Here is a 21,705-nt window from a genome sequence, read left to right as displayed (position 1 = left end):
TTCAGACATTCAATAAGAGTGTGATTTAAACTCACTACTTAAAATTGTGAGCAAACAATGACAGAAACAGTTGAGGAGCTATTTGGGTTTAATAGAAAAAAGATGTGACAGACTGAAGAGGGTTGAAAAGATTTTTCCAGATACAATGTCGACATTGTTTCCGATGGAAGTTCATCAGTTGTTCTGGGAAGCTTGTTGCATGATGGTTGAACAAAGACTCAGTAACTGTAGCTGCTCATCGGCACCGTCACACAGACATTTGTCCACCACCTGAGGAAACAAGAACAATAAGTTACTTGGTGATTTAAAGACTTATTAAGAAGTGATACTCGTTTCTTAATTACAATCATTTCGTTTTAAATAAATGAGGGAAACATAAAAGACTCACTGCTATCTTCTCAGCGATTTCAGACTTGCATTTGTCACTCAGGTCTTGTTCCAGGATAGACTCGTGCAACTGGGTCAGGATCTGTGTCGCAGCATAGCCTTCATCCACTATGTCCTGGAAGACATTTTGTTCTTCTCAAGTTGATGTACAGTTTTATGTTTTTAGTCTAAAGGTCAGTCACACAAATGCATACGAACACCTACTTTGACAGCGATCTCAAGCTTCTCAAATGTTCCTTTGAGGCATATCTGAATCAGGCCGTCAATGATTTTCGTCGGCACAACCTGTCGGAAGAAACGCATTTATTGAGGGTTCACAAACGCCTGAGCTTTAGCAACTCACCCCGGCTATTTGAATGATGGTACTTTCTGTGATCTCCTTGTCAAGGTTGAGACGAGCGGCACTTTGAAGATAAGTGATCGCTTTCCGGAGATCTCCCTCTGACACAGTGACCAGCGCTAATATACTCTAGAAGAAGAAAAAACTGTTAATAACTACCAGGATATGTAGAGCAAATAAAAATCTGTTACAACATATGAAAGTGGATAACTGAGAAAGCATCACAAACTCAAGTTCAAAGTACTTTCAAGAACAGAATCCTTCCGCTAACAGTGAGTAAACATAAGCCAAAAAAGTACCTCTTTAGTGTACTTAAGCTTCTCCTTTTCACATATATCCAGCAATCGCCCCTCTTGAACATTATTGGCCAGAGGTTTGAAGCGGAATTTTGAGCATCTTGAAGTCAAAGGCTCGATGATCCTAGAGAGACACATCACAAATAATTTATTCATGTGTGCGTTTTCGAGTGAATTGACGTGGCGAACTGACCTGCTGATGTAGTTGCAAATAAGACAGAAGCGCGTTGTACGCGACTCCTTCTCCATGATCCGTCTGAGGGCAGCCTGGGCTGGTCTAGTCATGGAGTCTGCCTCGTCTAAAATGATGATCTTAAACGGAGGACAGTGTTTGCCACTGAAAAAGAAGCAAAAAAAAAAAAAACAAGTTTGAAAAACAAGCAACTTTGAAATCATGGCCTTTTTTAATGCTGCCTTACTCTGGACGTGTTCCGGCCACAGTCAGCTGAGCAAAATTCTTCACCTTCTCTCGAACGACTTGGATGCCTCGTTCATCCGAGGCATTAAGTTCAAGCACCCTGCTCCTGTACAGTTCTGGCCTGAGAGTAGAGAAATAGTTGGAAATTAGTTAATGTCCTCCTTTTTTTTAAATTCTATAGTATCTTTCAACTCACCCATAAAGTTCTCTTGCTGCTGCTAGAATGGTTGAAGTCTTTCCTGTTCCTGGAGGACCATAGAAGAGCAGATTGGGAAGCTGTAAAATAAAAACAAAAGCATCATATACGTTGTGTATGCGAGTCAAAACAATAAGCAACAATTTTAACACCAGTCTGGACATTGTTTCAGATTTCTTTTAACCACCGATTACCAAATGTATCATGTGAAATTATATCTGAAATATAAACTATTTTTGCATTTGTATAATTGATTTTAAGTTAATCATTGGATTACCCAAAACCTTAACATTTTAATAATTCTTCTGTATGCGAAGCAAAGAACTTTTGCTGACCTTTATATTTTATTTGTGACCTCATTCACTGAGCAAATGATGAATCCCTCATTGAAAGGGAACTTACATCAGCTCCTTCCAGGGACTTTTTCAGCACAGCCACCACCTCTTCTTGGTAGGCCACGTCATTTACACACTTTGGCCTGCTGGATTAAAAAAAAATTACAGTCAACATCTTTAGTAAGAAAATCAGGAACTTAAAAAAAAAATAGTACACTTAATCAAAATAAAATATCAACTTAACTTTTTTTTTAATGTCTTGCATCCATATTGAGATTTTAGGGTTATCCCGCAATCATCGAACAAGAATCTCCCTTTTCAACATGTGAAAAGTATTCTTAATTGTTTATGAAATTCTACTCGTGACCAGTAACTCTTAAAAGATGCCACATATCTATTTAAAACCCATTATTGTGCCGCACATTTACTCATTTTTTACATGCGATTAACTGAGATGTTCTGTAAAAGATACTTACTATTTTTCAACCCAAGGAATTGATTTGGTTTTCTTTTCGCTCTTATCTTTCTGGAGTTTAATGGTCGGAGCAGAAACTCCTTTCAAAAAGGCCTGCATGGTTACCACTGTATAAAACAAAAAAAATAAAACGAGGAAGTTAAACAAAATATGCTACAAATCTATACATATTGTAAAACAACAGAAAAAAACGTTTTAAATGCATGTTTTTTTTAAATTTTATACTGAAACCATTCTACCCATAACATTTCGTTTATGAGAAGGAAAACTAAAATATATATTCTTTAATATAGACATTGCTGATTGAATATACCTAATATAACTGTAGTAAAATAGTACAATAACGCATAATAATGCATGTTGACTCTGATAAAACATGTCAAGTGAGCTAGACAGTGTAATGTCGAACTGTTGCACATCACAATTCGAAACCAAATCTAATCCGAATGAAATTTGATGGATTACAATATCGCAGATAAACAACTATTTAGTTACTAAACGTGGATGACGAGGCGAGTCAAAGCAGAGCTAGTTAGCTTTAGGAAGGGAGTCTTCGACTATATCTAGACATGTTTTTCGTTCTTCTCACCTTCTTTTACACGACCTCCAAACTATTGCACCGCAGTTTTCCAAAAATATAGGAGCCAATAAATGCGCTTAAATCCGAAGTCGAAGTCAAAGTCGCAGGGACAGTAAACAAAACTGTTTCCCGCGCTGAGCGAGATCGGGTACTTCCGGTGACGTTTCATTTACAGGAAGTAGGTGCGTCCTTCGTAGAGTGTAAAATATTTAAAAACAACAAGAAGAAAATAAAAATATATTTTTAAATAACGTTCAAAGCGACTGCATTAAAACAAATTCGAAGCCACGTGTTATTGTACAAGACACACAAAATACGTATTTAAGCCTCACCTCGAGGAGTGACAAAAAGAGTCAACTTTTTCTATTTACCATACAATAACAGAAAGAAAATCGATATAATTAATCTGTAAAAAACAAAAGTGTGATTTTAGTTTTACAATCTAATATTAAAACATGAATTCCTCACACATTTATATTAAAAATAAATAAATACAATTGAACTGTTGTGTGTCATTAAGTCAAGATTTATATTAGCAATAAATACATTGGTTAATAATAATAATAATAATAATAATAATAATAATAATAATAATAATAATAATAATAATTACATATTATTTCCCTCGAGTTAAACCTGAATTCGGTGAATATACATTAAGAGAAATACCATACATTAATAAGAAACAAAAATAATAATTGTAAATGTGGGTAGTGGCAGAAAGTGCCATAAAAACAATGTCCAAAAAAACATGGATATTTTTGGAATCCAATAATTATTATTATTATTATTTTTGCAGACTAATCGTTAGAAGCTTCTCTTTGGTTATTAAACTTATATTACCTCCTAATCGTTTGTCCTTATTTTATGTTAAAAAAAGATATTCCTATACAATTGTCAATTTTTGTCAGTAAATAAAACATCATTTTTTTCTTAAAAGATCTTACAGCATCTCTACACTAGTTCTGTTATATTTGAATACAACTCAACAATAACAACGACACGAAAAAAAGAAAGAAGGATTATGATGCGAATAATAATATATCCGAGAACAATACCAACAATAAATAAAAACAGTAATAATCTAATTATAATTCGTCATCCATCCTTCTCTCCTCCCCCTCCTTTTGTGGCTCCTTCCGCCTCCTGGGGCTGAAGGTTCCTCGCTGTCCTGATTCTGCGCCTTTGGTCTGAGCGATCGTTTGAAGAATACAAACAAAAACATGAATATATATTTATTTAAAAAACAGTTTGCTTCAATTTAAAGAAGCACTTCTGCCTGTGAGTTCGTCCATTGTCGTGTGGAGCATCAGCGCCAGTGACGTCACGGAGGGGCGCTGTCCGCGTCACACTCTGCCTCAGCGGTGGTGTCATCACCGGGATCATCGCCATGTTAGCGCCACCTCAGGGAGGATAGTAGGATGAAGGAAAGGGATAAATGAAGTGAAGGCACCTCGGATATCACAGGGTCATCGCTGGTAGTCGTGGGCGTGGCAGAGCGACGAGAGGAGCTGCAGCTGCGGTGAAGGTGAGCGAGAAGAAGAGGCTGGAAGAGGAGGAGAGGAGGATGCTCTGCTGGCTCAACGAGAAAGAAATGTCGGTCCAGGAGCTCCTGCAGCGAGTCCAGTGTGTCATCGCTCATGTCGGTAAGAATATTTCTCCTGCTTTTGGAAGCTGAGGTCAAATCTTCATCCTTAACCGATGGTTGAATAAGGAAGCACATATGTGGGGCCCTGTGTCAGTCCAGCCACTCTTCCAGTCTTATTAATATTTCATGAACACTCGAAAACATCTTACACTTGATCGCTACACTACAAGGCTTCTTGTTTAAGGTGGTGAAAATAAATCACATTTTCTCCCCAGAAAAATGGGAGGTCTTCTTTGTAAAGTGCATCCTGGGTTGCCAGGTTCAGCCAAAAGAAGAATGGATGTGGGAGCAGCATAGATACATTTAAGTCTTAATGCTAACATGAATAATGTATATTTATATCAGGATAATTACTAAAGTATATATATATATATATATATATATAGGATCTCACAGTAACACAGGACGTCTGAGAGATGGTCACTCCTTCACATATTGTTTCATCAATTCTTTCAACTTTTTAGATCATATTAGAGGAGCTGATTGTGTGGGTAAGTTCGGAGACTAAATTAGGGAGGCTGGTTTCATACATCGTAAGAGGAGAGACAGAAGACATGGATGTACAATGTATTAAATAGAGGTATCTGATAAAAAAGGAACCTGGAATCTTTTTTTTGTTGTGTTTTTTATCCTTTTTGTTAAGCGTCTTTGTTAAGTCCTAATAAGCACTGAATAAACAAGATGCTTATTATTATAATGGTTTATGAATGTGATAAAGGACGTCATAAAAAGGTTAGAAAACATAGGTTTTACCACAAATCAGGGCTTCTTCAAACTCAACACATTATATATACAGTTACTAATAATAATAAGAGAAAGATAATCGAGGTAATGAATCTGTATTAAACGATATAATTAAGTCTGAAGTGTGGAATAACCTGTTTCTAGTTTTGTTCCTAGCCTTCTTTTACATCATTTCCTCTCCACCAGAAATGTCCAAAGTGAGAGGCCCTTGAGATGTTTTCATTCGACCCGTGGCTTCCATTGCAAAACATATTGATGTTTAAATAAAAACAGTTGGAAACATCATTTAAATGGGGAAAATATAATACGACATGAAGCTTCTATTGCTGATTCCAAATATACAATTTCTGTATGTCTGTGAAAGTTTATTTTTTATTTTGTTTTGAATTGGTCAGAGATATACACACTTAATATTTAAATGTCTGAATGAGATAACTCTTGATCTTAGTGACATTTGACACTGAGTTTGTTCTTATGTTGTCAAACGTGGCCGCTAGACAAGAACATAATACCATGATTGTTATTGATGACGATATAGTGATATTTGTGTTTTGACATTGTGGTCGTGGACAAGTGCTCCGATTGATCTGAGGTAACACAAGGCCAATGTCTCATCTAGATCAGAATGTTAAACAGATATTTTAATGACTTAATAGGTTTTAAGACATTTGTTTTGGAAATAATTTTGTTTGAAGGAATACTGGCTGAAAATATATATAGATTGTAATTTGTGTTGGCGAGTGGTTTCATGAAGCTCAAGTGAATTACATATAAATAAGGTTTTCATTGCTGACTAGAAAAGAGAAGGAGATATATTTACTAAATGTGTTTAATAAATCAATTTTAATAAAGTTCTGATTGAAAGGGTTAAACAAAGATGTAACTGTGGAAGTTAAAGCTAATACAATACATAATTTCATTGGTTGAATTCTTAAATTTCCCTTTTGTCTGTAGAAGCATTTTTGTAGACTTATTAGTAGACATATTCTCAGTTTTTTTTTATTAATCTCACATTATCTCACATAGAGATAGCATTTCCACCACTCTAAAATATGTCCCATAATGCACTGCAACGGCAAGTTCTTAGAACAGTAACTTTTAAAGTAAAAGGTTAAAATCAATTGTTTTTGATTCAGTAAATTTCTGTTTGTTTTGAGCTGTAATTTAGTTTGAGATTAGTTAATATGAATATCTACACTTTTTCCCTTTTTATAGTCCAACATTTCACTATAAACATAAGGAGACAAAACTATGTTAAGCCCTGAATTCAGTAGATTAGCAGGTGGCAATGACAAGAAATCCAGAGCAGCTGACCCCGGCCATGTGTTCATTTTCATTTCTCTTTAAAGTACAACAATAGCAGCTCAGTTATGGAGCGGAAAAGCAAACAATTCTCTTTCATGGGCTGACGAAGAAAAAGGAAAAGGGGTGAGCATAGGTGGAAGTAAACACGACAGGGTGTGGGAGAAGAGGGAAGTTCCCACTGCCTAATGGGAGTATTGTTCTGGATATTTATGTAAACTGTGGTAAGAAGAGGTGGTCATGAGACTGCTTACAGACCGACACACACACACACACACACACACACACACACACACACACACACACACCCCCACACACACACACACACACACACAACCTTCTCCTGAGGCAGTCCCACTCCAGCAATTTACTGTGTAGCTGTAGATGTCCGTCCTCTGGTGTGGAGCGGACCCCACAGCTTGCTTGGATTGTTTTCTTAAAGCGTCACCATGGGATCAGTACTGTGTAAGTGTTGAAGATTTACCTCTTTCAGGATTACTTTATTGAGCTAATTTAACATCATCATGGAATATGCACGTCGCAAACTAACTTTTTAGCAACTACATATAGTGCTAAAATGTAAGGGGTTGACTTCCTGAGGGAGTAAAAAATGGTAAGACTGTCCTGTTGGATTCAGTTTTATGCTTCAAACATAGTAATATACACCTGAGCCCTGAAAATTATGTGTTTTTTTTTCGTCCGTAGATTTATGAGGTATATATGAGGAGTACTGAAGGCTAATGTCTTTTTTGTAACAAAACAAATGTACTAATGGGCTGGATTTGCCTCTTGGACCCAGTGACAGTACCACGAGTGGTTAAAAGAACAAATTGAATTTCCTTTTAAATGACAAAAAAAAGATCCTCTTCTTCTTTAAAGGGTGAAGTAGCCTTACAGCTACAGTTAAAAATACATTTACTGCTCCATCACGTTGAGCTGCTTGGACAGAAACAGAGCAATGTGTTGTTTTTCACATCATTTTACCCTCTTTCAAAGGATATATTTATCTTTTAATAGGCTGTTATTGATGGGATCTATACTTGCATGGATACATTTCTAACTCGTGTCTGTCCATGTATCCTGTGGACTGTCTTGACCTCAGTGGAAAAATGTATTTCCCAGTCCATTTGTGAACAACACACAACATCTGCAAACTACATTTCCCCCTATTGTCATTTAGGATTCCTCTCGCTCCTGCTCTGTCGGGCGGATTTAAGAAGTTGATTTTATGAACTAATACTATTCAGCATTAGTTTTTATTGACTCATTGCGTTTCTGGCATGTTGGTTGAGCTGCATAAGAATTGTTTAAAGTAATCTTTGGCCACTATGTTGAATAAAAAAAAGAAAAAAGTAAAAATAATAACATGATGGCAGCTATTGTCTCCTGGTCAATGGTTCATGAAATTGCGACTGTCGAGGTTTGTGAGATGCAATGTGGCCAATTATTTTCTTGCTAATCTTATTAGCATTTTCATCCCCTTTTCTTCAAATCTCTGAACCTGAGGTTGTTTGTGGCGTCGTCTGAATGTTGTCTTGGACATGACAGGCCATGGTTTTTCTTGCTGATGGTTCTAACCTCAGCGCTCTCTCAACTTCTTATTCTATCTGTGCTGTCGGCTCTTAGACCTCGTACACATCATTTGAACAACGATTCACTGAAGTGTGTCTTTCTTTCTTGCCCTCAGATGAGATTATGCAACGGGATATCAGGCCGCTACTTGCAGAAGACATCATAGAGCAGCTACATCGACAGTTTGCTTTGCTGTCAGGTACGTAGCAAATGTCATGTGTGGACCTACAGGAAAATCTGTTATGAATCCAAAAAGAAACTCTACAGTCATGTGGCTTTGAAACCAAGAGAGGGTTTTGTAGTAAATGTAATGAACAACACATAGACCATCATGCATTATACATTTTATTTGCCTTTTCCTTATAAACCTATAAAAAAAGCTGGGCAGGTATATTTCCCAGAGGGCCACGTTAAATCCTGGGACTGTTGTTAGGGGCCGTCACACAAACACATAAGTAATGAATGTAAGGAAGCCTTAATAATAAAAGTGTTTTCAATAAGGATATATTAAAGGGTTATCACGATGTTTGACTTCATATTGTTTAAAAATATATAGAAATTATTTTTAATAATCAATTATTTTCAAGTAGAAAATATCATGATTCATGAAAAGATAGAATGATTCTTTACTACAGAAACTTGTACTTATATTATTTATATTGTCTATTTATTCGCAAAGGAATAAATCCTAATAAAAGGTGCAGTTTATAGAAGATCATGTTGCTTGTTAAATTGAAGGAACAAAAATGCAGAAAAAATTAAGTTTTGAAGCAAAAAAGCAGTGAAACAGTACAAAATAAAGCTATTTAGAGATTTTGAAAAGGGAACAGAAACCTTTTTCCTGATCACATCACTTCACGTTGCCCAGGCCCTATAAAGTGCTAGTGCAGAATCGCAGTGGCAATGGTTCACTTCCTAAGCACTGTAAAGAGTCTAAACAAGACAGTTTTCATGTCCTGAAAATGTATTAAGTTGTATTATGTCTGTATATAATTCAACCTTTAACTGTGGGTTTGCTAAAATCCATGTGTGAGCAAACATTTTAAAATTGTATTTTTCTAAATGCTGTTCTTCATAGTAACAAGTGTCGTTCCAATGCTTTTGTAGGGGGGAGAGGGCAGGATGGAGCCCCCATCATCACGTTTCCAGAGTTCTCAGGCTTTGGCGAAGTGCCAGAAGAAGACTTCCTGAATGTAGTAACTTATTTGACAAGTATTCCCAGGTAAAACACACATCATTAAACAGATGAAGAGACATCTACTAAATCTTGACACCTTCGTCTCCAGCCTTGATGCGGCCAGTATAGGCTTCATTGTCATCATGGACCGACGGAAGGACAAGTGGAGCTCCGTGAAAATGTCTCTGTCCAGAATTGCTGTAAGTCACAAATAGAAATGGCCACTTAATTTACTGGGACGGCTGTAAGGGACAGACGAGCCAGACGGAATATAAGATGATGAAATCTAGCCTTATTAATAATATTTAAAAATAAAATGTAAATTAGGGTAGGTTTCTTTTTTATTATATGTTATGGTTATTTGTATAAACATATGTGTTTGTGTTATTCAAATATAGATAAACACATAAATCGACAAAATTGAAGGGGGGGTTGGTTATTTCTCTTTAATTTTGATCTATAATACAATGGCAAACTTGTAGTATAATATCATTGGGCGTATCAAAGGTAACACTGGATTTTTAGTAATGTTACGTTTAAATTACTTAAGTAAAGTTGAAAAAACTAAAAATATTCTTAAGTATATCCTATAAATATCTTGCCTGTGACATTTTTTTTTCTTTCTCACAAATATCTCTATGAAATCATGAAGCTGGGAATGGATTTTGTTTTTTGTTTTGTTTCAAGGGAGCATTTCCAGGAAACCTGCAGCTGGTGTTCGTGCTGAGGCCGAACAGGTTCTTCCAGAGAACTATTGCTGACATCGGCATAAAGCTGCATAAAGATGATTTTAAAATGAAGGTACAAATTATTTTATTCTTACTTCTAGTTTTTAATCGATGTATTTTTTTAAATTAAAATCAACTTTCAAATTATTTCAAATATAATTTTAAATCCTGTAATTTTCTATCAGTCATCACATAGTTTTTCCTATCCTTACTGTAAAATATAACTGTTTAATTTATCATGTCACTGTAAAGGAACACTAATCCTAAATTTGTCTATTTTCATGTTTGCAGATAGTAATGATAAACTCCCTGTCAGAGCTTCATGGATATGTGGATAAAGGCCAGCTGACAAATGAGCTGGGAGGAAGTCTTGAATATTGTCACAGTCAGTGGATACACCATCGAACTGTGAGTCCATTCATCCTCTTAACTATGCAATTTATTTCACCTACTCAGTACACTTAGTAGATATTTCATTCTTAGTTCTGTTTACCTGAACTCTAATAATCTGGCAAAGCTGCGCTAATTCCTTCCTGGAATAAGATTTAGAAACAGCTTAGTCAGATTATTGATGAGGTAAACAGAAACCAATTGAATTAATGATGACCTTGATAACCTTTGTAATAATATTTCATCAACATACTGTTTTTCCAGGCTGTGGAGAATTTTGCCATGACTGTGAAAACCACAGCTCAGCATCTGAAGGGTTTTGGAACCGATGTAGCCGACACTGAGCTGCCAAATAACGTCCAGAACACCAAAGATCTACTTGTTGCACACACAGAAAAACACACCTACCTTAAGGTAAACTTTTGTTTGTCTATTGCTTTTCTTTGGATTGATGGATGGATGGATTGATGGATGGATGGATGGATGGATGGATGGATGGATGGATGGATGGATGGATGGATGGATGGATGGATGGATGGATGGATGGATGGATGGATGGATGGATGGATGGATGGATGGATGGATGGATGGATGGATGGGTGGAAGTTTAGATGGATGGAGAGATGGATGATAGTTTAGATGGATTGATGAAATGATGGATTGATAGAAGTTGAGAAGTTGAAACAATAAAGTTTTACCATACCTTACCTTGGATGGATAGTTATATATTTGGATAGATGGATGGATGGACGGATATATATATGAATTGATGTATTAATGGGTAGAAGTTTAGATGGATGGGCGTATTTATGATGGTTGGATGTTTAGATAGATGGAATGAATGGATGGATTGATGGATTGATGGATTGATGGATTGATGGATTGATAGATTGATGGATTGATGGATTGATGGATTGATGGATTGATGGATTGATGGATTGATGGATTGATGGATTGATGGATTGATGGATTGATGGATTGATGGATTGATGGATTGATGGATTGATGGATGGATGGATGGAATGACGGATGGAAGTTTAGATAGATAAATGGATGGATGTATGGATGGGCACTAAGATATTTGGATAGATGGGTAGATGGATAGATGATGGAGTAGATTGAAGTGTCGATTGCTAAATAGATGGAAGGATGTATGGATGGATGGATGTATGGATGAACATATTCAATATCATTTTTAAATGTCTGTGACCAGAACGAGCTGACGTTGGCCGTGAAACAAGGCACAACCCTGCTAGGATGCATCAAGGAGCAACCAGCCAAAACAGAAAGCCATAAAATGAATCCTGATGAAATTGAAAACCAAACCACAGTGGAAAGGTAAAAGTAGTTTACACAAAAGCACTCTGAGCATGACTTCCTGTAGCGCGTGCTAATGAGGTGTCGGTCGTGTGTTTCAGGCTCATGGCCCAGTTGGATGAGACGGATAATGCCTTCGAACAGTTCTGGTGCAAACACCACCTAAAACTGGAGCAGTGCCTTCAGCTACGCCATTTTGAGCAGGATTTCAGAGAGGTGACCGAAATCAGGTTTATTTTTGAAAACATACATTTCATTTATAAGACCAAACACAATGAATGGTCCCTGTTTAGACTTTTAAGTCTGAAACAAGCTTCATTTGTATTTGGTTTTAATTGTCTTTTATTTGTCTTTGATTCCAGATCAAACTGGCTTTGGATGGCTTGATGGACAGCCTGTCCAGGTTATCAGATATTGGAAATTGTGTGTCAAAGGTTGAAAGCAATTTGGAGCAACTGAATTTTTTAACTGAAAAAGCTCAAGTGAGTAATCTGCAAACATTTTCTACCTACTGCAAAAAAAAAAAAAAACATGATCTGGAATGTGTTCTTCTTGAAGCCGACGGTAGAGAAGGCCCAGCTCCACGCCTCTCACGGAGACCAGCTGATCCAGAGTAACCACTATGCCGTGGACTCGATCCGGCCTAAATGTGTGGAACTGCGGCGGGTTTGCGATGACTTCAGCAATGAGGCGCAGAGAAAAACCGAGGTCATGTCCAAAACCCTGCAGATACACAGAGGCATCAATAAGGTAAAAGACGAAGTTTTATAAACAACATGGATATTTTGGACGATGAATCAAATTGTCATTTCGATCTTTAACAGATTACCAATTGGTGTGAAGACGGCATCTACTTGCTCGCATCACAAGCAGTGGACAAATGTCAGTCCCAGGATGGCGCCGAGTCAGCGCTTACCGAAACGCAACAGTTCTTGAAAACAGCAGAAGATTGTCAGCTGATCGAGTTGAAGGACCTCAACACTCAATATGAGCTTGTGCTGCCTGAAGATCTCAAGGTGAGGCGCCGACATCTGTTCCGGCAGAATTGGAAAGACTGATTAATTCCTTTTTATTGACAGACTTCAGTCCTGAAGACACTGAAGAGGCTGGACGACGTCCAGGAGATGTTTGAAAAGCGCTGTGTCAGCCTTAAAAGATTATCGGCCAAACAGACGAGGCCGGTGCAGTCTGTCGCCCCGAGACCAGAGTCCCCACCAAAGCGTCCCCCGGTCAAGAATACGCGAACTCCTCCCAGCGCTCAGCAGCGTGAGTAACGCCGTCTTCAACCCCCCAAAAAAGTGCAGCGAAAATCAAAACTCTATTGAAACCTGACTGTCTCTGTGTTCCTCAGCTCTGATCCGCAGAGCTATAGACAACTCCAATAGCAACAAGCAGCAGACAGAAGTTGATTCCAACAAGAAGAAGAGTCAACGGAAGGCTGCCAAAGGAAACATCAAGGTACAAAGCATCCCAAAAATATGGAAACATTAGGTCTTAACTTTTTTTTTTATGTGTCCAAGATTGAGGTGATGCATGAAGTGAGTCAAGGAGGCTCCAGCCATGTGGTCGTGTCCAACGAGACGGAGGAGAATCTTTCCAACAGACGCACGTAAGGTCATTGGAAACCTGGGAGCCATTGAAATAATCAACCTACTCATAGTTACCATTGTGTTTTACCAGATTATTTGCCTTATTGGCTAATGTATTATTTAAAGTACTAAAAAAATGAACTATTTGTTGCATAATTAATAGGAAATTGTTGTTCTTTAGGTTGTAAATTTTAACTGAAAGGAAATTTTATTCTGCAGACATATCATGACGGAGCTCATTGAAACAGAAAGGATTTATGTGGAGGAACTACAGAGCATCATGGAGGTATGTTGTTCAACAGCAGACACATTATTATATAACATAGCATTAAATTGTTGTATTGGGAGTTGTCTTATGAGTGTTTTTATTGCTCAGATGTTGAAAATATACTTTTTTAAATGATGTTTTAGGACATATATCATTAAGTCTTCCTCGAGTTTATCAATCCTGATTTAGTTGGTTCAATTTAAATCCCCCTTTTCAACCATTGATCAGTTAAGACTGTGAAATCCCTGCAAGTGTTGTTTGATTTAGCCAAATATTAAGGTGACACATGCTGCTTGTTGAACGTCACCAATCTCCCTCCTCTCTCAGGGTTACTTTGCTGAGCTGGATAACTCTGAGATTAGCTATCTGATCCCCCCGTCTCTCGAGAACAAGAGGGATGTGCTCTTTGGTAATCTGCCAGAAATCTACGAATTTCACAACAGGTTAGTGTTTGTTTCCTTCAAATAATAATATAGTGTTTATATTTTTAAATTTCAAACACATGCCTGATCAAGAAAATGTAATAGCTATATTTTTACATGAGTTTATATATTAAGAATGCTTTTTCAAAATGAGAAGTACAACTGTACTTCTTACAATTTTGCTTGTTTAGAATGAGAATCACAAACTTTTCGTGGCAGTGTTGTGATGAAACAACAATATATTTTTGTGGTGTCAGTACAGAATAAAAGAACGAAATAAGAAAGCACAAAAAAGGATAGAAAAACAGAACCAAGACAAACTAGATGTTCGTAACTGCTGTTTTTCCATTGAAGCTTATAGTTCAGTCTTTAATATTGATGTTTTACCCTGCAGGACATTTTTGGGAGAGCTCGAGAGCTGCGCAGATATGCCTGAGCTGGTTGGATCCTGTTTCCAAAAAAGGGCAAGTAAATCTTAAAACTGTTGAACTAAGTTCTACATAATCCACAAAGTCAAAGGTGACACAGAGATGGGTTGAGCTCAAACTAGACGCATCACAAATGAATCTGATAGACAATTTATTAACGTCACGAAAACAAAAGAGTAGATTGGACTTGAATAACAAATATAATATGATAACTGAGTGACTGATGATTTGACTCCCAACAGGGGAATAGTCACAGAGTAGATGAACATGATGATAAAAGAGGATCAACCTAAAAGAACGCTAAACATGTTTATATTGGTAAATAATTTACATGACCATTAAATCAACACATGTAGTTTTACGCTTCCTACTGCAACATAGGGTCACTTAAAAAAACATTATCATTCATTTCCAAATACTCATGTTCAAACAAATGCTGTCTGTTGTCAGAAAGAGGAGCTTCAGGTGTATCAGAAGTACTGCCAGAACAAGCCTCGCTCCGAAGTCCTGTGGAGGGAGTGTGGAGACAGTCCTTTCTTTCAGGTTCACACACACTCATTGACATACACACACACATGCATTGAAAAAAAACAAGGCTCATTTATTTTGTTTTTACAGGAATGTCAAAAGAAACTGGACCACAAGCTGTCGCTGGATGCTTACCTCCTGAAGCCGGTCCAGAGGATCACCAAATATCAACTCATGCTCAAGGCAGCTACATTTATGTTCTCTTGCACCACAATGAGGGGAAACTGATTTATATATTTATTTAAGTTTATTTAAGAAATAATTAACTCATAAAAATAAATTAACCAAAGTAAAAAAGTTTACTTAAGTAAAGTAAGAGCATTAGCATTGAGAACTGATCATTCTACAAATACTTTTCTTGCTTCTTCATCATTGTCATCGTGTCGACTCTTTGCAGGAAATGCTGAAGTGCACTAAAAGTGAAGGGAAGGCTGAGCTTGAGGAAGCCTTGGCCACGATGTTGGACATTGTCAAGTCTGTAAATGATGCCATGCACCAGATATCCATCACTGGCTTTGAGGTTTTTTTCTTTTGTTTTTTTTTCATCAAATGTCTTACTATGGTAGAAAAGCATGAATGAAGACGTTTGACAAACACAGAGTTGGGAATTGCTAAATTTGTGTTGTCGTCTGCAGGGAAACTTGAGTGATCTAGGAAAGTTGTTGATGCAGGGATCCTTTAATATGTGGACGGAGCACAAGAAAGGCCACAACAAGGTAAACTTGACTTGTACTTTCTGTTAACAAAAAAGTACAAGTATCACAATTGTTCACTTATAAATCGGATTTTGCTCTTCAGGTCAAAGACTTGGCTCGCTTCAAACCAATGCAAAGACACCTCTTCTTGTACGACAAGATGCTGCTGTTCTGTAAGAAACGAGAAGAAACAGAAGGACACGAGAAGAACCCTTCCTACAGCTTTAAACACTCCCTCAAGGTAAACCACTCAACTATACTTATCTATGCAGTCTAAGGGGAAATATTCGCTTTTTCATAAATGTAAGTAAGTCATAGTTATTTGTAAAGCGCCTTTTTTAGATCAGGGTCACAAAGAACTTGTTAAAAATAGTTAAAAATACCTACAAATTAAAACTCTAAAAGGCCAAGACGAACACAGTAGTCCCAGAAAATGATGTCTTAAGATGTTTCTTGAAGGAGTCAGTAGATCCATCAAACACAGAGCCAGAGCTGGGGTGTAAGGCTGGATCAGATCACTGATGGAAGGAGGAGTCTGACAATGAATAGCTCTAAAAGTAAGAACTAGAATTTTAAAGTTAATCCTGAAAGACACTGACAGCCAGTGAAGAGTTTTATGGATCGGAGAAATGTGAGTTCTTCTACTAGAGCTCTCAGAATTCTAGCCAAGACACAGTTTTCACCTAAAAATTATAAATACATCCGAGAACCGAGCACTCATTTGGGCTGTGTGTCAACGATTTTTCTCACCTGTAAACAAAACCCTCAATATACTTTAACTCCTGATCCCAGACATAGGCTCCTTCACCTTCTTTGCTAAAAAAAAAGAAAGATTCTATTTGTATTCTTAATCAGATTTCCCACATCACAAGGTAGGACAGTTGAAAATCAGATCTCATTGACATGACAAAAACAATTGCTAGAAAAACAAAGAGACATAAGTAAAAATAATTTTCTACAAAGTTCAAAATATACAACCCACACAACTTGATCAAAGCTCCTTCTTCTTTCTCACTCGCTTTTATCTCCCTCCAGATGAGTGCGGTCGGGATCACAGAAACTGTGAAGGGCGACAGCAAGAAGTTTGAGGTCTGGTATAATGGAAGAGAGGAGGTCTACATCATCCAGGTAATGGGCTTGATATGACATGAAACTCTTCACACAGGATTCTAAATGCTAACAACAACAGAGGGTTTACTCACGCCACAGTTTTTCTCATAATAATAGTATTTTCAATCAAAATGTCTATTGTTGCAGACAAGTGGAGCAGTCATCTGACGCATAGTTACACATCTGGAGAGAGTTGAGGACTTTCCTCTGGAAGCTCTGTGAAAGTCTTAAACAGCATTATTCAGCACTTTCTCTTTCTGTTGTTTTTTACCCTCAGGCGCCGTCAATGGACACAAAGAACACATGGGTATCAGAGATTCGCAAAGTTCTCACAGGACAGCTTGAAGCCTGCAGAGGTACACTTTCACACAAACAAACATTGTTTATTCTTCTAAAAAAACAACTTTGAATGATAATAAAACAAGACCAAAAATGTCTTTGCAGAGGCGAGTCAGCTGCACCAGAAGATTACCGACATCAGCGGTGTGCCCATGAGGTAAGCGCTTCAGTCGTTGGTGTGGCGAGAATAAAAGATAAAGTTCAGTTTTGACCCCCGGGCAATAAATAGTAACATTTAAAATGTTTTAGACACATGCGCAAAATGGCTCTGAGGCAGTCGGATTCATCCAGTCCAGAGTCCACCATCCGGATGAGCAATCTGAGCCAGAATATGAGGCACAAGAGAGGTAAGAAATGTCACATCGTCCGGGAAATAATCAATCCTTGTTTAAACCGCTCACTTCCTTTAACAATGAAGGAAACACAAAATGTTAAAGGATTTAAAAGTTTTAAAAGAAGAGTATGGTGTCATTTTCTGAAATGATGTAAGAACTTAAGCAATTATTATCAGTAAACCATAAACATATCTAGATATCAGATCTTAAATTAAAATCTTATGATATAGTGTCGGTCTAATCTTTAAATCTGTAAAGCCTAATGAACCTTATTTTTACAGAAATTAAAAATTAACAACAAGTTGGATGTAGAGTGAAAACCATCTTCTGCATTACTTTTGTAGTGTAAAAGTAAAACGTTGTTTTTGTGATTACCATGTAATTACACCTTAAAACAGCCAACACTATTCTCTTGGCCTCACATGAGGTAAATTCCTACATTTTTTGTTGCTTGCAACTATCCTTGTCAACATTCACGCATTTCTTGTATGACTAGTAACAACAACAGCCGCTACAAACTTTGTTATGTTTTTTTTTGTTGTAAGTTTTTATTGCCCTGCTTCTGAAATGTAAGCTGGAATGAAAACAACGCAAACGATTGTACTGTTTGAGCTGTTCTCGAGCTGTAGAGATTCAAACAATGTTAACAATTAATTTAGTATGTAATTGTAAGGTATACATTGAAATTTGCCAGGATTTTAAATGAAAAAAAAAACAACCCATGGTGAACTTAAGAAAGGTGAAGATTGATCATGAATAAATCCGCAGTGTTTGAATTTACACATTGGAGACAGGTTTCCTTTTCATTTGTCCAATACATTTGCTGGTTTCAGACATTTTAATTTCCTATAAATCTAACCCTCTAACCATGGCTTCGCTCTCACCTTCCTGCCTTCCTTTACTCTTCCTCGCTTCAAGCTGACACTTCTGGCTCGCACAGCAGCCACACTGCTGACACTGCTAGGAAACGTTTCACCCTGCAGGGTCTTTCCAAAAGGAGATCACTGCCTGCAGGTAACAGCATGACATGTGCTCTCCTGCATCATTGGGCTGGTCTCACTTTTGTCACCCCATCTTTATATTCGTGTTCCCACACATTTTTTGGCAAGATCAGAATTATCCACCAGTCCATCAATTTGTCTCTGCAGAGGCCGAGACTGTCCTTGACTGTGTATAGCTGGATAGCTCTGAGTCTTTTGTGAAATGTTATTGCACTCTCTCTCTAAATCTTCACATATGAATGCTTTACTTTTAACAAAATCTAATCCCCTTCACTCTTAATTTCCCAATACCCACCATCACCTTCCACTCATCGTCCATCTCATTGATTTCTTCCTCTAAACTTCTACACATGTATCTCTCTTCCTTCTGTAGAACCTGCTACCAAGGAAGCCGAGCCCCCCCGTCGCTTCTCACTAACCTCCTCTCTGTCCTCTTCTAACTCTTCGTTTGTTGCTCGACGCAGAAAAGGTAGAACCACTCAAGGCAAAACCGTAGCAACCTCGAAAGATTCCCATGTAACAACGTTGTGCCCTCCCTCGGCCAGGTCCTCTCAATGTTAGCACACAGAACAAGAGACACCAGATAAAAAGTGACCCCACCCCTCTTGGTTATGAAGGTATATCAAAGTTGTGTGAATAGCATGTTGTGATGTGAATAGTCAGTCTGTATTGTGGCTTTTGGTGCACGTCTTTCACAGCTGTATTGAGATTTAAATGAATGATATGGCAACATTTATGCATGGTTGTATTAGTACATTTTTGGTCGCATGAAATCTTCTAGTTTGTATGATTTCACATGTTTTTCTTAAATAGTAGGGGCACGTTAAATTGAGACTTGAATAATGCAGTGACTGTGCGGAAAAGATGTTGATCATAGAGTCTGATCTTTTCTAGATACTTTGAGTGATGCTTTGACATCAGTAGAGAAACAGCTCAAATTGACTAGTAGCACTTCTGGACGAGGCATGTCTGTCATGCTGAGATCCTCCTCCCAACCAGGTAACACATGTACAGTAGAAGATATTCTGTCTGAGTCGTTTTTTTGCCCCCTTTTGTGTGTTTTTGCTTTCATTTTTGGTTCATCTATTTCTCTTTTTCTGTTTTTAAGTGTTCTCATATCTGTTGTTCCCAAAATAACCGTGTATTTGTTTCTATATCTTATTCGTATCGTATTTTGCACCGTCCAGGACTTCTAATGCCTTATTTCAGAGTGACCACCATAAACAAATTGTACAAATTAAGCGTACAATTATAGCCTTTAATTGAAGCTTGTTATTTCAAATGTATAATACTTATTACTGAATACAAATGTTCTGTATATAATCAAAGTTACATGTAATTAGCAATAAAACAAGAGGCTAGAATGAATGTGTAACGGTTTTTCTCTTAAATTATAGGTTGGGCACAGCGTCGTCTGGCCTCCATGGACACAGAGGACTTTGAGACCATCCCGTCCAGTATCGAGGAATCCTCAGACTCTTCAGAAGAGGGAAACTGTAACAAGGATGTAGGTTGAGCTCTAAAACATTCTAGAAATGACATCCAACATGCACATTTCTAGTCCTGTTTTCAGCCCGTGTCGTGTATTTTTATATATGTCGTTTTAAAAAATATTGATGAATTCATTTGTATTTCCTTGATACATCAGAGAAAATACATTAAGTCAGTTGGATGTAAATAATTAGTTATGAATTTTTGCCTTGTTCAAATGAATGTTCTTCTCACTCTTGACTAAAGTCATATGTTCATCAGGTTGATGCTGGTTGCTTTCAAGTTGAACTGATCCCTGAATCTCCAGAAACACAAGACGTCCCGCTTGAGTCCAGCAACTCAATCCCTGTACAAGATGATGCGGGAACACGACTTTAATGAGGTTAATTTGAGGGCTATGTTTAGTTTTGTTAATTTAACTCTAATAAAGAAGTTTGTTTATTTTGATTAATTTTTCATCTACTACATCTACAAGTATATATTTACAAACAAATCAACTCAAGTCTTTATTCTATTTTTCAGATGATTCAGTGGGCCAGTGACCATGCAGGGGCCTCGACTTTGGACCATCCATCTGAATGTTTAATGAGGATTAAGGATTTCTGAGAAACAAACAGGGAAACATTCCTGTATGAATTAGGACCACATTCTCTGAGTGTAATTCTGCAGGATACATTTAAACTGTATATTTCCTTTTCCAGTGCTTCTTTTTAGAAACAATTTAATTCTATTTGAAGACTATTGTTCTGGAACCACATACAATGCTGGAATGCGGATATTTAGCCTCTTAGTTGTCAATATTTTTGTTATCCCAAGAGGCTGTTTTGAATTTTATTTTGTCAATGCCACATGCTTGCTGCTATTTATAAATTACTACTGAAAATATTCATTGACTAAACATCAGTTGTCATGCTTTTCTCTGACTCTCTTTGTCACAAGTATAGAAACTGGAATATTTTGGATTGATCAGCATTTGCTTGGCCAATTGAGGTTTGTTTGGTTATAAAGTGTGTTGGTGCTCGAGATGCTCAGGATGATTGGTACAACTGATAACTGGGTGTCCGTCAAACTGAAGTCTGGATTTATACAAGTTATTTATGTTAATGTTGATGCACCTTTTATAAGTATTATGAATGTATCTGTTAAAGAACACAGTATGTAAATATTCCATTATCTGTAAATTTGACATGCTGTACATAATAGGCTTTTGTTATTGTTTCAGGAGAACGTTTAAAGTGATCATTTTAACACAGCACTGAATTAGCTTGTTCGATCTGAATCATATCTCTGATCAACAGTCCAAGTTACACTTTGTAAGATTCCAGAACTGGGATAAAAGAATATGAAAATAAAGGGAGTGACATGATATCTGACTTGTTTTCCTTTTTAAAATCTTGCGTATTGTATAATATTGTATATATTTTTTATAAATAATTTCCCAACATGTGTGTGCGTGTATAATGTATTGCATTGCTTAAATGAATTTAATTTTTTTAATGAACGACTATTTAATTTAGGATTTATAACAAGGAGTTCAGCTAAAAATATTCCACTGTGCCAGAAACAGTCTTTTCTTCCCCTGCGCGATTGGTAT

The 21,705-nt window shown here is 37.1% G+C and overlaps 2 protein-coding genes across 7 annotated transcripts; one reads left to right on the top strand and one right to left on the bottom strand.

Moving 5' to 3' along the window:
* Nucleotides 1-70: 70 nt before the first annotated feature.
* Nucleotides 71-3,175, bottom strand: rfc4 (replication factor C (activator 1) 4). The gene is made up of 11 exons (XM_087782765.1): nt 3,037-3,175; nt 2,449-2,554; nt 2,040-2,118; nt 1,638-1,717; nt 1,443-1,562; nt 1,217-1,360; nt 1,027-1,147; nt 731-856; nt 592-672; nt 389-502; nt 71-270 (listed from the first exon to the last, which is right to left on the bottom strand). The coding sequence occupies exons 2-11, from the start codon at nt 2,544-2,546 to the stop codon at nt 175-177; spliced, it is 1,059 nt and encodes a 352-aa protein (XP_087638891.1). The 5' UTR covers nt 2,547-2,554; nt 3,037-3,175; the 3' UTR covers nt 71-174.
* A 1,041-nt stretch (nt 3,176-4,216) lies between these two features.
* mcf2l2 (MCF.2 cell line derived transforming sequence-like 2) lies at nt 4,217-21,479 on the top strand. Of its 6 annotated transcripts, XM_087783864.1 has the most exons (34): nt 4,218-4,673; nt 8,409-8,492; nt 9,401-9,515; nt 9,580-9,670; nt 10,158-10,271; nt 10,490-10,606; nt 10,853-11,002; nt 11,802-11,926; nt 12,007-12,121; nt 12,268-12,387; nt 12,464-12,655; nt 12,730-12,921; nt 12,985-13,171; nt 13,257-13,363; nt 13,426-13,514; nt 13,714-13,780; nt 14,090-14,205; nt 14,579-14,648; nt 15,063-15,155; nt 15,231-15,323; nt 15,538-15,660; nt 15,776-15,856; nt 15,939-16,076; nt 16,871-16,963; nt 17,223-17,301; nt 17,390-17,441; nt 17,534-17,631; nt 18,538-18,633; nt 18,994-19,089; nt 19,166-19,237; nt 19,515-19,619; nt 20,018-20,127; nt 20,373-20,493; nt 20,634-21,479. In XM_087783864.1, exons 1-33 carry the CDS (start codon nt 4,595-4,597, stop codon nt 20,487-20,489), a joined length of 3,576 nt encoding a protein of 1,191 aa, XP_087639990.1. In that variant the 5' UTR covers nt 4,218-4,594; the 3' UTR covers nt 20,490-20,493; nt 20,634-21,479. The 6 variants fall into 6 exon arrangements, with proteins under 6 accessions (XP_087639991.1, XP_087639992.1, XP_087639994.1 ...); XM_087783863.1 differs by having other exon boundaries at nt 15,063-15,323; XM_087783865.1 differs by lacking the exon at nt 18,538-18,633 and having other exon boundaries at nt 4,217-4,673; nt 15,063-15,323.
* Nucleotides 21,480-21,705: the final 226 nt, after the last annotated feature.

The sequence above is a fragment of the Callionymus lyra genome, chromosome 2 (genome assembly GCF_982586985.1).
Source record: "Callionymus lyra chromosome 2, fCalLyr1.hap1.1, whole genome shotgun sequence".
NCBI lineage: Eukaryota > Metazoa > Chordata > Actinopteri > Syngnathiformes > Callionymidae > Callionymus > Callionymus lyra.
The sequence above is the reverse complement of the archived record's forward strand: the minus strand, read 5'-3'. Positions and strand labels throughout refer to the sequence as shown.